The 15,824-nt window shown below is 46.8% G+C and overlaps 4 protein-coding genes across 4 annotated transcripts; 2 read left to right on the forward strand and 2 right to left on the reverse strand.

Moving 5' to 3' along the window:
• Positions 1 to 418: 418 nt before the first annotated feature.
• Positions 419 to 3,910, reverse strand: LOC112886828 (protein disulfide isomerase-like 1-3). The gene is made up of 11 exons (XM_025952868.1): positions 3,561 to 3,910; positions 3,372 to 3,402; positions 2,978 to 3,265; positions 2,705 to 2,893; positions 2,427 to 2,552; positions 2,030 to 2,167; positions 1,823 to 1,939; positions 1,554 to 1,671; positions 1,295 to 1,407; positions 820 to 1,070; positions 419 to 717 (listed from the first exon to the last, which is right to left on the reverse strand). The coding sequence occupies exons 1-10, from the start codon at positions 3,731 to 3,733 to the stop codon at positions 825 to 827; spliced, it is 1,539 nt and encodes a 512-aa protein (XP_025808653.1). The 5' UTR covers positions 3,734 to 3,910; the 3' UTR covers positions 419 to 717; positions 820 to 824.
• Positions 3,911 to 4,191: 281 nt separating this feature from the next.
• LOC112879083 (GPN-loop GTPase QQT1) lies at positions 4,192 to 8,114 on the reverse strand. Its single transcript, XM_025943421.1, has 10 exons — positions 7,848 to 8,114; positions 7,500 to 7,544; positions 7,302 to 7,381; positions 7,130 to 7,204; positions 6,304 to 6,407; positions 6,064 to 6,220; positions 5,850 to 5,937; positions 5,272 to 5,344; positions 5,063 to 5,193; positions 4,192 to 4,553 (listed from the first exon to the last, which is right to left on the reverse strand). The coding sequence occupies exons 1-10, from the start codon at positions 7,937 to 7,939 to the stop codon at positions 4,484 to 4,486; spliced, it is 915 nt and encodes a 304-aa protein (XP_025799206.1). The 5' UTR covers positions 7,940 to 8,114; the 3' UTR covers positions 4,192 to 4,483.
• Positions 8,115 to 8,328: 214 nt separating this feature from the next.
• Positions 8,329 to 10,737, forward strand: LOC112903462 (pentatricopeptide repeat-containing protein At2g13600-like). The gene has a single exon (XM_025972736.1). The coding sequence runs from the start codon at positions 8,332 to 8,334 to the stop codon at positions 10,126 to 10,128; it is 1,797 nt and encodes a 598-aa protein (XP_025828521.1). The 5' UTR covers positions 8,329 to 8,331; the 3' UTR covers positions 10,129 to 10,737.
• Positions 10,738 to 14,374: 3,637 nt separating this feature from the next.
• LOC112902951 (NAC domain-containing protein 104-like) lies at positions 14,375 to 15,554 on the forward strand. The gene is made up of 3 exons (XM_025972151.1): positions 14,375 to 14,642; positions 14,712 to 15,016; positions 15,120 to 15,554. The coding sequence occupies exons 1-3, from the start codon at positions 14,483 to 14,485 to the stop codon at positions 15,267 to 15,269; spliced, it is 615 nt and encodes a 204-aa protein (XP_025827936.1). The 5' UTR covers positions 14,375 to 14,482; the 3' UTR covers positions 15,270 to 15,554.
• Positions 15,555 to 15,824: the final 270 nt, after the last annotated feature.

Below are 15,824 nucleotides of genomic sequence, written 5' to 3' on the forward strand. Positions count from 1 at the left end.
CTCCTTGCCGGCAAGCCGGTGGGCCGCCGCCCGCCCGCCCGCCGGCGACGACACGCGCCGCGCCGGGCCAGCAAACGCCCGTTGATTAGGTTATTAGCTAGTGGGATCGGCGGCCGGCCGGTCGGCGATGGCTTTGCTGCGGCCGGTCAAATTAAGTGGTGCTACATGGAAGCAGCAGCTAGCTGAGGACAGCTTGACGAACGAATGGTTTATCCACGCCGTACGTGTCGGGGGAGCGGGCGGACGTACGATACGACCAAATGTTGCGGGGGACCGTAGAGTTACCGTATGGAGTGGTAGTCTACTACGATCTATTACCGCTATAAAAGTCATCAGTTACGGTAATTTTTTTTTTGCGGGTCTTCAAGCGTCTTGTATTATTGCAACGCTTGCTAGCATCTGTCAACATACTAATTAATAATTTAAACGTTAGTCACTTAAACGTTTTCGTCACTAATTCACCAAAACCCAATAAAAGCCTGGATGCGCTTCCAGTGTTAAACTAAAGCCTGGATGCACCAAAACCCAATAAAGTCCTGATGCTACAACAACAAAATTATGGAAAAAGATACAACGGGCCAGTGGGTAGATCTTCTTGTCCTAAAAACAAAATTACTGAACTGTGTGCTAAAACCGTATTGTTACTTAAGACGCCTTCTCGACCTTTGAACAGCAACAATGCTGAGCATTCTTCATGGTGAGAAACTCCCGAGTCTCCTGCAGAAACTTAAGCTTTTTAGTTTTTAGGCTTCAATTAATCATGCATCAAGCAAAGAACTGCAAAATGGGCTTTGAGACAGGGTCATGATCAATACTCACCTTGATCACAGTTCGTCTTTAACAGACTCTAGTGCAAGTTCTTGCTCCTCCATGGCGTCTGTCTCTGCTGCATCATCCCCTACCGCACCTTCACCAGGTTTGGAGCCCTTGTTCTTCTTGATGAAATTGATGATCTCCTCAGCGGTTCTTCCACCTTCATATGATAGGAGGTTTCCAGCAGATGAGTAGAAATACATGGTTGGGTAGCCCTCGACTGCGAAATCTGGTGGTATGTCGTTTGTGGTAGCATCCTGCAAAGCATTATATTAATTCACTTAACTTCATTTTCATTCATATATCCTCTTTTAATTTATTAGCACACTGAGCTTCTTATAATTCTACAGCCACCTGGCAGAATGGTTGTAGATGATGCACGATATAAAATATGCATAGAAGCATGCTGATTGTGAAGATATCAAATGGGAAGTGAAGCAATGAAGAAAGACGATTCAATCAGGATCCTATTGTACATTACCATCTTTGCAATGATCACATCTTCATCATTCTGCAATGAAACTGCAACTTCGTCCAAGATTGGGGCCAGCTTTTGACAATGGCCACACCACGGTGCATAAAACTCAAGAAGCACTACAACAAAATATCAGTTATTTGTGACCAACTCACAGATTCTTAAAATTGAAATGGCAACAAAATAAGCACCATGCATCTAGTAAAAGACTTGATATATAAACAAAAACTTCCTTAAGCAACATGTCATAGTGCAAAGAACAAACCATTTTTGCCAGAGTTGAAAACCACATCATTAAGATTATCGGCGACGACAACATTAACAGGTTGGTCGTTGACCACTGGAATTGGATCTGACTTAACATGTGGTAATAAGGTCCCATCCTACATGAACAAAACCCAAAGTCAGGTTAAGAGAAACTGCAAAGAGGTCTATGGAGATTGACTTCAAGCTGATACAAGAGAACTCAAAATGAATATGAACATGGTAAACTGCAGACAAGGGATGTGGTATCAAATGGCAAGGTGGTCTTACTGAGTACTCTTTCAACCAGGGTAAGATTTGATCAGGCTCCACAGTGGGTTTGATGTATTTTGCAGTAGATGCTTGTATGAAGAGGAGGGGCACTTCACTTTCTTTGAGCCCAAAATACTGCAGGGTTTGCACCAGAAAGTGATCAGACAAATAATTGTAAGAACTACAAAGTCAAAAGGAAAAATAGCTCAAGTTTCTGAAGAAGACCTGGAAAGCACCCTGTGCGTCAGTAACATCACCGATCAGAAAACTTATGTTCTTCTCACCATATTGCTTTGCAGCTTCATGAAACTGACTCTTAAAGGCCTCAATCCTGTCATCATCGAAGCTCAGGAAAAGCATTGCCTGTTCAACAAGATTCAGAGAGCAGTTCATGAGACAATTGAAATACAAGGGAAGCAATGTATGTGCTAGAAGCACACCAAACCATGATAGATCCTAGAAGTAACAGATACTACATATTTTACAAGTATAGAGAACATCAAAACCCAGATAACATGTTAGCTGACCAAATCTGGCTAGACAGGGAAATAGTCAAGAATGTGTCCTGTTGTAATTCTGCCTGGCATAGAAGTGGGATTGCATTTGTGAAGAATTAACTTACTTTGGTACCATCATTCTCAAAGTATTTGAGGAGGTATTTGTGGTTTGTTGGATTAGTGTCAAAGGTAACTACAGTTGGGAAACCAGAAACTTCGATAAACTTTTCTAGTGTGTCTTTGTCAAAATCCTGCAAATAAAAAAACGGGATCATGTGTTATAAGAAGACAAAATGCTGTAACTTTTTTAAATAAATCAGCATCTGCTGCACATAAAGCCTGATCATTGAAAGAGACTCGTATAAATCACCAAATTTATCAAACTTGCAGCATCAAAATATACCTGAGAATCAGCATAGAGCTCATCGAATGGTTTAAAGAGCCGAACAGCAGGTCCTTTGACAGCCTTGTCACCTCGTGGAAGAATACTGCCATCCAATGTGTGGAGGAAGTCATAGTCATTTCTCATTTCCTCGGCCACGGCCATGAAATTATCGTACTCGCTACCACCAAACGCAGGGAAAACTCCAACCTGAAACATATTTCAGCGCATTCATAAATTTCAATTTTTTTTCTTGAGACAGGAAGTGCATTCCAAAACAGCAGTGGTACTTACAACGACCACGCCCTTGTCACCGATCAGATCCGTGGCATCCTCCACCGACCTGATCTCAACAGACGCCGGACCGACCTGTTTCTTCAGGTACTCCACTATGCCATCTGCGTCCCTGGGGCCATTGTACTCTTGCGCATTGTCGCCTTGGCTCCTCAAGATCTTGATGGTGGGGAACCCCTGCACATCGTACTTGCCGCTGAGGTCCTTGTTCTTCTCATCGCTCGCGTCGACCTTGGCAAGAACGACTGGTGGGTCATGTTTGCTCAGGATGGACGCGGCCTTCTCGTACTGTAACATGACACGCACAAGTTGGCAAACAACACGAAGCGTCAGATTCCACTGTGATGATTCAGGAGTTCAGAGGATTTGTCGTGGTACTGAAAGAAAGAATTACCTCTGGAGCTAGTTGCTTGCAGTGGCCACACCTGTAGGTCACAGAGATCAAGAGAGTAGGGTCAAATTTGCCGGTACAAATTTGAAACCAACGAAAATCATAGTAATGCCGGAAACTACACGCTTAGTTTTCTCAAGCACTTCCGACGCAGCGGAGGGGACGAGGAGAGCGAGAGGGAAGGACTAGTACCAGGGGGCGTAGAACTCCACGACGATGAACTGGTGCGCCGCCACCACCTCCGAGAAGTTGCCGGCGTCCAGCGTCAGCACCGCCTCCTCCTCCGCGCTGGCTGTCGACGACGACGACAGAAGCAGCAGCAGCGCCACGAGGAAGGCGAAGGGGATTCTCGAGCAGGTTGCCATTGCTATGACTGTTTGGGGGGCAGAGGCAAGCCCGATCGAGCCCTGCGATCGCCTCACAAGGTCGACGAGGAGCCGGGCATTTAATGAGGGGCCCGGTCCGAAGCGCGGGCTCGCGGAGGTCGTGCCGGCGCGTGGAGCTGCGGACGCAAGCTAGTGTGGCTTCCGGACGGTCATGTCCATGACTCCATGTGGACTCTTGACCTCTTCCATTTTAGAAGCTGGCTGTGGATTAGCTGAACTGACAATTTGACATGTTCTACTGACAACGTAGCTATTCAAATTGTTGTTGACACTAGATGAAGAATCTGAGATTGGATCAGGACAAAATAACAACTAATTTGTACCAGTTAGTCCACTAGTAGGCTACAGAAGGTCGTTAGTATTTTTATCACCCCCCACAAATACCAATTATACTCTCAATGATAGAGCAAAACTTTTGTTAGTTATACAGGGGAAGGAGCGTAAGATTAACTGAAATTTTGTAAACTTCGTGTAAACCGTGAAATCAACAGAGAATAGCACTACCTTCCTCGCAAAAAGAAACATTGCTCCAGTGTCCAGATAGCTTAATTGGGAATACATTACTTCCCAGGTGTTTCGTATTCATTCCAGAAGGGAATGACAGCATGCTACAACACATCAGGCAACTAGCAAGGAGCTTCAGAAAACATCTACAGCAACCGAAGTTGGTATGCCACACTGACATGCTTAACCCGTAGTGCTACAAAAGTGGGGATGCCACCGCCAGCCTCATTGCATCCTGCTTGTCTGTTGCACGAACTCATCATCATTCATGTACTTCTCCTGCACCGCTGCTGTTGTATCCACACGTCAAGGGAAAAAGATTTGCAAGCACATCAACATGGACAGATAATTATGCACTGGAGTTACTTTTCGGGATATGGTTCGTCAAAACCAAACTTTTTATTCGTGCCTCTTAAATTGTGGGTGGTTAGTTGGGCCCATATTCTAATATACACATAACACAGTAATACTAATGGAAGCAAATACAACTAACCAGATTTCACAAAATAATACAGCAACAGTAAGCTGATGATAAATCAGCATGCTTGGCTAGTTGGCTGCAATTTGGTGTGGTTTGACTTGCCAGCCAGTCACCACATGCTAGCCACAATATTTAATGCCGTGCTGGGACATGATTTATACGAAAGTCTAATGCTTATTCTGTATGATCAGTATTTTGTACCTGTGCATGCAAGAGCTAAGTGGTTCAATAATGTCCCTCTAGACCATTGAAGATAGTAAAAGAAATTAAAGGTGACAAAAGACTTGTTTGAGAAAAGTATTAATAGATCAAGTAAAGGATATCTGTAGTAGTCCCAATCAAGAGGCGCCGCCGCAATTTTGCTGAACTCAACAGCACTACTGTCAATAGAAGAAAATATATAACCATTGCTCTTGTCAATCAACTTCACAAGATTGCCAACACTTTCCTTGTCCTAGAGGCCAAAAATTTCTTGTAAGACCTAATGCAGTGAGAACTTGGATTGAAATGATCTAGTCTTTCAAATACAGACCTGGATATCCAAAGTTGAAAAATTGACTAAACCAAAATCGTCGATCACATCACAGAGCTCCTTAGTCAGTTTCCTGTTAGCAGGTTCAAGTGAAAAGGTTATAGATGAGACAACGTAAATGTTTCCTATTGAAATCAGATAATACAATCTTAGCACGTGACCAATGACATAAGCATATCTTGCTGCAAATTGTTTAGTGATTACAGGATCTGAAGTTCATATCAGTGGATAAAAAGTTTAGTCATAATGAAGAATTATCCGCTAGCAACCTAGATATGTCAAAAAAATACCCATATCCTGAGCCCAGTTTTAGATGTCTGCCTTTGCTTTAGAGCTCATATAAAACATAGAAATCCTTAGTGCGCACGGTAACAGCAAGATTTTTATGTAGGTACATTAGACGGCAACCAAACCTGAATTCACATGGGAACAAGAACTAAAAAAGTAAGGCATTTGTTTCAGTATTTGATAAAGGGAACTTAAGAGGTTCGATTAGTTTGTCTAAACTTTCAGTAGATACGAGTATATTCACTCCTTTCTGACACTGTAAATTAGGCGTTCGCTGTTCAAAAGTTCACCTGTACTTGGCAGAACGAGGATCCTGCTCAAGATGATGTTGCAGGTATGAAAGATCTTGGACATCAGTGTAGAAGTCAAGGTTGAATGCTGCCAATCAAGAAGATGAATAAATACTACAGTAAACACATTTAATCAATTAAAAGATGGTGTGGACATCCAATTCCATGAGCAGCAACAAATGCTCAAACGATTAGACAATTGAAGACATAATACCTAAATTTCCATAGTTCTCAATGAGGTCAATCTTTGACAAGACATTGATATGTGGCAATTCCAAATGTAGCATCGTTGACAGCGAAAGAAGCAAAGCACTCACATACTTCCCAGGATCACAGCATAAATGAGCATCAATGAGGTGCACAGCAGTCAGCTGTAGAACACAGAAAATAAAGGTTGAACAATCTAATTCATTAGCATTAAGATATTCTGAATAGAATCTAAACAAGTGTATACCCTCAAGTTTAGCTTTTTGATGAGTTTATTAATAACACTTCTTGCATTTGAGTGAAGGAAGAAAAGTTCAACTTGTCCCGGAAAATCAAATAACAGATAGTGATCTGCAGAAATGATAAGGTTTCCAAGTTAATAAGGAACAAAAAAATGTACACTTTGAGCAGTATGAGTGTTTACCAAGTTCAATGCTCACCTACTATAAGTCTATGAATTTCAACATTAAGAAATAGCTCAATAAACAGCAGAAGTATTCTGTAAATAAACAGCGGTGCAATCCCCAGAAAAACATTATACACTTCATAAAATTCTTACTCGGCATGGATCAGTAATCTATTAGCACACGGAAAGCCCTATGTAAATTACGAATCCATAGATATTATCTATTTGTAAGTTTTTTCCGTCAAAGTGCTCTCCGCTTTTCAGATATGACCATTCTTATTGATATTGCTGTTGAACATAGACCTTTATTAATTGTTTTCTCGAATATGCAGGAGAGCTGCATATCATTGCATTAAGAGAGAAGAAAAGGGCCAAAATAGCCTTACAACACACACACACACACACACACCAACCCCCGGAGGCGGGAAATTACACGGTTACAGTCACGCCTGATCGTACTCTCAAAGGCTTTCAGCCAGAGGGACCAGCCACGACCAAAAACACTAAGGCCCTTAGCACCAGCCAGTAACCAGAGGTCAGCCTCTTCCCGAGCCATAAGCAAAGCGCGATTCAGCCTTGGAAAAGCTCCATTGAACACTATGTCATTTCTTGTTTTCCACAATAGACCTTTATTAATGCAGAGAACTATTACACACTCAGTACTCACCTTCAATAAGAGGCTTCAATTTTCCCTCAAGCCAGTCAATATTCTTCTCCAAGTAATCCATGCAATAAACAAGCCCTAACATAGACATTAGCATGAAAAATAAGCAACTGTATTATTATAAACAAGATTAACATGCTTGATCATTGAACAAAATCAGGGGGCTAGGAGAAACCTCCATTTGGACCAAGTGAATGCTCAGCCATGACATCACTGAGTTTTATGAGGTCCTCGATGTTTATAGCACATTCATATCTAGTTAGCACTGTCATGGACACATTTCAATTGTAGGCAGCATACCAAAGCACAATTTGACAAGAGAGAAGTAAATATAGCGAAAGGTGGATTTTAGAGCTCAAAGAGCAGAGGATACGGCAACGCATCATTGGCAGGGTCAAGATTCACAACTGCGACTTTCCTGCAACACAAGCAAGGGAGCACATGAACAAAATAATCCGTGTATAAGCAAATAACAAACTCTGCCTCTCTCCCAGACTTTTACCCAATCAAAACGAAGCTGAACCGCCTAGTTTAAACTCTATGCGAAACTTTTAGCGCCGGGAATCTATGTTACTATAGTACTACTACTCAACACCCGCAATCGAGAACAGCACAAGAGGTACTAAGAAGGTCACTGAACTGTAAGACAAGGCCGAGTACATTCCACTTCGTTGGAGAAGCTTTTGAGGAGCATGAACTAGTGACGAGAGAAGCGGCTTACCTGCCAAGGAGGGAGAGGAACTGCGACATGCCGTTGCAGTAGGTGGTCTTGCCGGAGCCCGGCGGGCCGATCACCACCTGCCCGAAGACCATCCCGACACCTCCGCTACTCCGAGCACGGCTTCCCCTCTCGGTACGCTCCCACCTTTGACCGCGGCGCGGAGCAGGGTAGGGTTTTCGCCGGAGATGGCCGCGCCGCCGCCGCCGGTGAGTCAAGCAGAGACTTCTGGAATCCCAAATTCCCAAAGGCGAGAGACAGACACAGAAGGCTTGGTATGGCTTGCCTCACTTTAATCTCTTTTGGCCCATCAATGTAAAGCCCGCTACGGCCCAGTAAAGCAGCTCAATTTATGGGCCAGCCTGACCGTTTCACTTTAATCTCATTTGGCCCATTAATGTAAAGCCCGATAACACACACAGCCCAGTAAAACAGCTTCAGTTTATGGGCCAGCCTGACCGTTGCTGCTCGTCGTCGCCGGAAACGCATGCGCCGCCTTCTCCCAACAATCTCCATCCACCCGCCGCCGCCATGCGCCACCGCGCTCCCTTCCGCGGCCGCGGCCGGCTTCGCCGTTCCGGAGGTGCTGTCCCTCCTGGAGCGGGCCATCTCCACGGGGGACGTGCCCGGCTTTGGCCGCGCCGCGCACGCGCTCCTCGTCAAGACGGCGCTCACCAGCCACACCCTCCTATCCAACCGCCTCGTCGCGCTCTACTCCGTGCTCCCGTCCCCTGTCGCCGCGATCGCCGCTTTCCACGACCTCCCGCACAAGAATTCGCACTCCTACAACACGCTACTCGCCGCGCTCTCGCGTGGGCCGGGCACCCTCCCCGACGCCCTCCACCTGTTCGATGCAATGCCGGCCGACTCACGCAACATTGTCTCCTACAACACCGTCATATCGTCGCTCGCGCACCACGGCAGGCAGCAAGACGCTCTCCGGCTGGTTGCCCGGCTCGCCAGGGACAGGTTTTTGGGGCCAGGATTGGCCATCGACCGTTTCACGGTGGTCAGCGTGGCGACCGCATGTGCGGGAATTGGAGCTGCGAGGCCGCTGCGGGAGATACACGGCGCGGTGCTGGTGTCGGGGATGGCGTTGACCATCATCATGGCCAACGCCATGGTGAACGCCTACAGCAAAGTTGGAAGGGTGGACGATGCAAGGCGGGTGTTTGATCAGGTCAGCTTCCGGGACAGAATCACTTGGACATCGATGATCGCTGGGTGCTGCCAAGCGAAGAGGCTTGATAAGGCAGTGCAGGTGTTCGATATGATGCCAGATAAAGATAGGATTGCATGGACAGCATTAATATCTGGGCATGAGCAGAATGGAGAGGAGGACGCTGCTCTCGAGCTGTTTGAACAGATGTTGGCTGAGGGGGTATGGCCAACGCCTTTTGCGTTGGTGTCAGCTTTGGGCGCATGTTCCAAACTTGGGCTTGTCACGCGGGGGAAGGAATTGCACTGCTTCATTTTGCGCCAGAGTATCGGTACAGACCCTTTCAACATTTTTATCTACAATGCTCTCATTGACATGTACTGCAAGTGTGGTGACATGATGGCGGCTGTGGCACTGTTTCGCCGAATTCCTGAGAGGGACTACATCTCTTGGAATTCGATGGTTACTGGGTTCTCACATAATGGTTTGGGAAAGCAGTCGCTAGCCATATTTGAGGAGATGCTGGTAGCTGGAGTTCGGCCAACCCATGTCACTTTTCTTGCTGTCCTCACGGCCTGCAGCCATTCTGGTCTAGTATCTGATGCACGTCTCATTCTTGAATCAATGGAGGACCATGGTCTTGAACCTAGGGCAGAACACTATGCTGCCTACATAGATGCTCTTGGTCGGAATCACAAGCTGGAAGAAGCAACTGAGTTCATCAAAGATTTGCCATCCAGGATTGGTCCTGGTACAGCTGGGTCATGGGGAGCTCTCCTAGGTGCATGTCGTCTTCACGGAAATATCGAGCTCGCAGAGGAAGTGGCAGAGTTCCTGTTTCAGTTAGAGCCTGGGAACAGTGGTCGGTATGTCATGCTGTCAAACATCTATGCTGCGGCAGGACAGTGGGATGATGCACGTCGAGTCAGGGGACTCATGAAGGAGAAGGGCCTTAGAAAGGATCAGGCTTACAGTTGGATCGAAGTGCGGAGTGCAAAGCATGTATTCGTTGCTGAGGACATGTCTCATTGCGAGGCAGATGAGATATATGAGATGTTGGGAAAGCTTCTCGACCATATGCGCATAGCAGGGGATCCTACCGAACACCAGCTTGACTTGTGTTGAGAGAAACCGCCCATGTATAAAAGCATTACTCTGGTATTGCCGGGACAATCACACACTGATATGGCCATGCTAGGCGAGATCCACTGCTTTGCCATCAGCATCCTCATTCCTGACATGTAAGTATCTAAGCCTTGGGAGGCTGCAAAACAGCTCCAGAGTCGAGGGCTTCGGTTGTTGCAGAGTTTTTTAATCTTCAGTTTGAGAGCACAAATGCTCAACAAGGTTTACCTAGGGAATCAACTGCAGTGATTGAATGTTCCAAACGTCGTATCATGGCGTAATCTTTCAGTTTCCGGCTTCAACCACATCAAAATCTACAAGAGTTTGACCCAATTCAGTTTGAGTTCTTTGAGTTTACTTCAGAATCAAATATTCCTGGGCACCATATGTCAGGTGATCTTTCTTTCACCATACGTTAGCAGTTTAGGAGAGATTATGATTGAGTTCAGTTTGTAAATATAAGTACCGTTTGGACAGCTGACCATGTTCTTGCCCAAATTAAGGGAAATGATTCTTAACCATTCAGCATCCAGATCTTACGCGAATGGTTCACTGAATGCATAATTCATCATAGACTTCGTGTCATTGTGAATTGTGAAGAACCAGCACTTGCTCGTCAGGAATAATGGCATATGCTTTTGTATGTAACGATGTTGCATTGCTGGGCAGTAATTTTGTGTGCTGTGGTCGAAAAGTTGTGTTGCTTGCAGATTTCTGAGGCCACCATTTCTTTTTTCAAACTTGAGGCTGTTCGTGTTGGGACTTGGGATGGCTGGAAGTGGAAATTGAAGAATCTGTCGCGTTCTATGCAAAGCTCCCACTTCCTTGCTGGCGGCACTCAAACCTTGAGCGATCGCTGAATGCGACCGCTGCAAGCCTGCAAGTTGGCCGGGACGATGGACACAATTGGATGTGATCCGAAAGACACTTGCACTGCTTGCAGCAGCGCCAGAGAATTTGAGTAGTGGGGCGCCGTCTAGAAAAACAGAGCACAAAAACACGGGCATTGGATAAGAAAGTGCCTGGACGAACACATTGGGCGATGGCTGTCGTCGGGCGGCACTGTGCTGTGTTGACAGAAGCATGCGTCCACATTCCATGGCCAGCTGAGGTAAACAGATTACCATCATTATTATACACAAAAGCAGAGTACTTTTTGTAACACAAGAGAGGTGCTTGTAGGATCACAAGTCGCGATTCAGGCAAAAAGCAGACAGGAAAAAAAATAAAAGTTACCTTTTTTACCTGTAAAAGATAAAAAGAAACGAATGCCAAAACAATGAGAGGGGGCGAGCAATCGTCACGGGTGATGTAGACACGCAGTAACAATCCACATGTGGGCAAATCCGGCTGAGCTTGCGCCCATTCACTCCCCACCACTGACCGACCCCTCGAGCATCAGGGCCATCACCGTTCGCTCGTTTCGCCCGGGCAGAGGCTGCAGGCACTGCGGCGACGCCGGCGTCACCAACTAACCGAGGCTGCTGCGGCTGCTGCTCGCCCTCACCTGACACCGAAGCGATAGCCGCTGCTGAGCCGGAGGCCTCTCAACTCGCAAGGCCGCAGAGAAGTGGACGAGCCACCCAGCACCCATGGCAACAGGAGAGGGACGAATCATTCCTTGCATTTGCCCTTCTCGCAGGCATGTTGCTGGACGAATGGATGGATGAAGCCTTGCGCCGAGCAGAATGTGGCCGCCTGCCACTCCCCTGTGTCCATGCCGCTTATTCCCATGTGTCAGTCAGGGTGCCTGCTGCCCGCACGCTCGCTCACCCACCCGGCGCGGTGCTTCTCGCACGCAGACGCAGGGGTGGAATGGAATGGGATGAACCCAACACGATCCCTGCAAAGGCATAGCAAGAAAGTTCTCTTTTGAGTGGCTGATCATCGGGTCCATTTTCAACGAAGGGGAATGCTGGAGGGGGCTATACCTCAATGATTTGCTGGCCGGCTTGTGGCTCCTGCCAGAGTGCAAAGGTTTGCGCGAGGTTGCAAATGCTTTGCCCTGCTTCCTAATAAGGGATTTTTTTTTAATTCAGCAACCAAATCTGCATCTGGACCAAGTTCAGCTCTCATGCCACATGTTTCTCGATCAGCTGATCCTCCGAATGCTGCAAATTTAGAGACGTCTTCCCCTTTCACGGCTACTAGCACCTATTAGCATTTATGCTAAAGTTTATGAGTATTAGCACTTATAGTACTTTTATAGTACTTTTAGATATTAGCGTTTGGATCGGAACACCCTCTAAAACTGGAATAGAATCTTTCGGTCCCTCTCAAAACAGCCTGCATTCTGCAAAAAGAAATATCATCACACGGGATCGGCATCTTCAGGCTCTTTTTTAATGGGGGCATCTTCAGACTTGCAGAACAAAATAGCATGAGTTCAGAGTCCTACGCGGAGCTGGTACATCTCACCTGAGTCACCTCTATCAGCACCCACCCGACACCTTCAGAGCTGCAAAAGCTCACTTGCGCTGCGCGCGTGGGCATCCGGCCATCCACGCACGTTCCAAGGATCCGACCTCGCTTGGCGATGCGGTGGAGTGGACACTAGATTGAACGCAGAACTGCGTCACGAGCACGTCACCACACGCGGATGGCGCCAAAGAACCAGAAGAAGCCCCGGCCCCCTCCGCAGCATGACAGGCGGGCCCGGGGGTTAGGTCGCCTCCCTCTCCCTCACGTGTACGACCACCGGCATCGATCCCCCGGCTCCGGTGGTGGACTCGAGCCTAATCTTTTGATCGATTTCACCCTTTCAATCTTTCATGGCCTGCCATAAAGAAGCAGAGAGCATGCATGAGGCGCCCAAAAGGCAGAGGGAAAGGGAAAGGGAGGAGGAGGAGGTGCCTGCAGGGAACACTGTGGGGAGTGAGGGGGATGATTGGGCTTGGGCACCATGGAATGGTGGAGCCAGATCTTTTTCTGGGAGCTTGATCGCCAGCACAGGGAGGGGGTGGTTAGCAGGGGTACTTGCTGGAAGATTCGGCGCCCATGATTCGCTCTTGAGGATAAGCAAAGCAGCGTCCCGATCGCAGGCCATTAGAGAGGTCCTCGTAGGTGATCTGGCTTCCGGCATAGATTACTCAAGAATGGCCCATCATGTCTCCCTTCTTCCATTCTTGCTGCTCGTTCACCTGCCAAGAGCGTCCATGCATTTCGCGGCTGGAATGGGGAGCCCCAGCATCCTCCACTTTATGATCTCTACTGCCAAGAGCGGTAGGAGAGGAGGGGTCAGCCTTACCACTTGCGGCGCAACTTGCTGATCGAGAATGAGTCTTATCGACCAACGGTCAGTCGAGATCCATTCGAGACAAGATCTTGCTGATCAAATGATGGCAGAGGCCCTGCAAAGACAGGGTATAATTTGGCCAGTTGATACCTGGAATTATTTGGAATGATGAATGGTGTGTCTCTTAGCTTTGACGCGGCAGCAAAGCATGCATGCACACGCAGATTAGAAAACAGGGCGGCAGGATGTGTTGCTGGGGGCTGCTTGCTTCCTCACCAAGTGATGCTCGTGTGCTGCTGCTGAAGAACCCTGAAGGAGAGCATGGGGCTTGAGAAAGGGTGACGACCGCATGACATGGGGAGTGCTGCTGTCGTCACCCTGCACCAGCAGGGCTATAGCTAGCTGCGGCATGAACAGAATACCTACTGCTTGGGGTGCCGCCACTTTATGTAACCATTGGGCGTAGCTGGTCCAACAGCAAGCTGATGAGCTTCACCAGCAGATCAGAAAGTTGTGCAGGTAACGTTGTTAAATGTAACTGCAATAGACTTACTCTTCTCAGGAGGACACAGGGTAGGGCATGATGCTGCTGCTACCAGCCCAATACTTAGAATACCATTATTATATTGGACGGCCTTGCAAACATCAGAATCATTGCTGCCTAAGCATTTTTTTTTGAACTCAAACCTCTTGACCTAATGAATAGAAAAATTGTTTAGAGTGCAATGATTCATTCAGTTCAAAATGAATACAATTTACATTCTGCTGCACATTGCACAGCAGGGGCAGATAGGACTCCATCATGATCCGGCAAACGTCTCCTCATAGTATCATTAGCTCCATCCACGAAAGAAATAAAGGGGAGGGAGAAAGGCGTATCGGGCGTTTCTTTCCTTGTGTTAGCTGCAGCCGCCTCAAAAATCCTCTCAGCACTCCTTGACTTGCACGTCTCTCCCTCTCTTCACCGAGCTAGCCCACACCCATATGCTTCCTACTATAAGACTACCACCCCGTCACTATGACTAGCATGAACTACTACTACACCTTCATCTCGTCCCCTTTCAACCTCTTCGCCGCCGCCCCGACTCGCGTAAACTACAGCGAAGCTGCAGTGCTAGCATGGGAGGAGCTACTGACCTACCTCCAGGTTTCCACTTCTTCCCCTCAGATGAAGATCTTGTCGTCCATTTCCTCCGGCGCAAAGCGGCAAACCTCCCATGCCGCCCTGACATCATCCCAACAGTTCTTCTGCAACACTACAACCCGTGGGAACTGAATGGTTTGCATCCTCATCCATTTCTCTACTTTCATGGTAAATATCATGTGCTGATAAAAGATAATCCCCAAGGCACTGCACTGCAAGCTGGAAACCAGTGGTATTTCTTCAGCCATGCAGCACAGAGCAGGATCTCACCGAATGGGTACTGGAACCCTATTGGTGCTGATGAAACAGTGACAAGCAGTGGCTGTATTGTCGGCCTGAAGAAGACACTCATCTTCTGCACCGGCGAACCTTCCAAGGGTTTCAAAACTAACTGGATCATGCATGAGTACCACCTTCAAGATGGAGGATATAATGTCAGCGGCAGCAGCACCTCAAGCAGCTCAAGTTCCAGTAGGAAATCCCAAAGGAAGAGAGTTCACTCAAGCACGGTGAGTGATACAGCATATCCTGTTTGCTTCACAGCAGTCAGCAGCTTAATAGCTTATACATGTAGCAACTGACTGGGGTACAAAACCAATCTAATCTTTGCAGGAGTCCAACAACTGGGTGATATGCAGAGTGTTCGAGTCGAGTTGCGGTTCGCAAGTGAGCTTCCATGATGAGGGCACGGAGCTTTCATGCTTAGATGAGGTGTTTTTGTCGCTAGATGACTATGATGAAGTGAGTCTGCCAAATAATTAGAACCCTAGCTAGTAAGTAGTGCTGACGGTAGGTCCTATATATGCCTATCAAGCCATTTAATTAACTGTGATGGTGATATCTACGTAAGTGGTTGCAAGTTGCATTATGTATGATTCAGATGGCCTGATAGGCATCGAACTTAATCCAGTCTATCCTAAATCATTACCATGTAATTAACTATCATGCAACAGGTATAAAGCTTGAGCTTGTATCTGATAACCTTGACATGTGTGTGAACACAAGTCACTTAGCGATGCTCTAAAGATCAGCTGATTTTCTGAAGCATTTGGTGGTTTACTTTGACTTACTTGCTGCGGAACATTGCTTGCTACTTGTGGGTTAGGAGACTGATGTAGAAGTATGGCCAGAAGATTGTTGCTTTCTCCCAAACTTATCTTTGCATCTATGTGAAAAAAATGGTGTTTCAGTTTCACCCACGAAGAAAAAGGGAACATTGAGATGCTTCTATTTAACAGAAACCATGAAAAGAGAAGGTGGGTGGAGCATACGCAAGCATATATATGTCCATCTCCGCTATCAACAAGATAAGCTTTC

The sequence above is a fragment of the Panicum hallii genome, chromosome 1 (genome assembly GCF_002211085.1).
Source record: "Panicum hallii strain FIL2 chromosome 1, PHallii_v3.1, whole genome shotgun sequence".
NCBI lineage: Eukaryota > Viridiplantae > Streptophyta > Magnoliopsida > Poales > Poaceae > Panicum > Panicum hallii.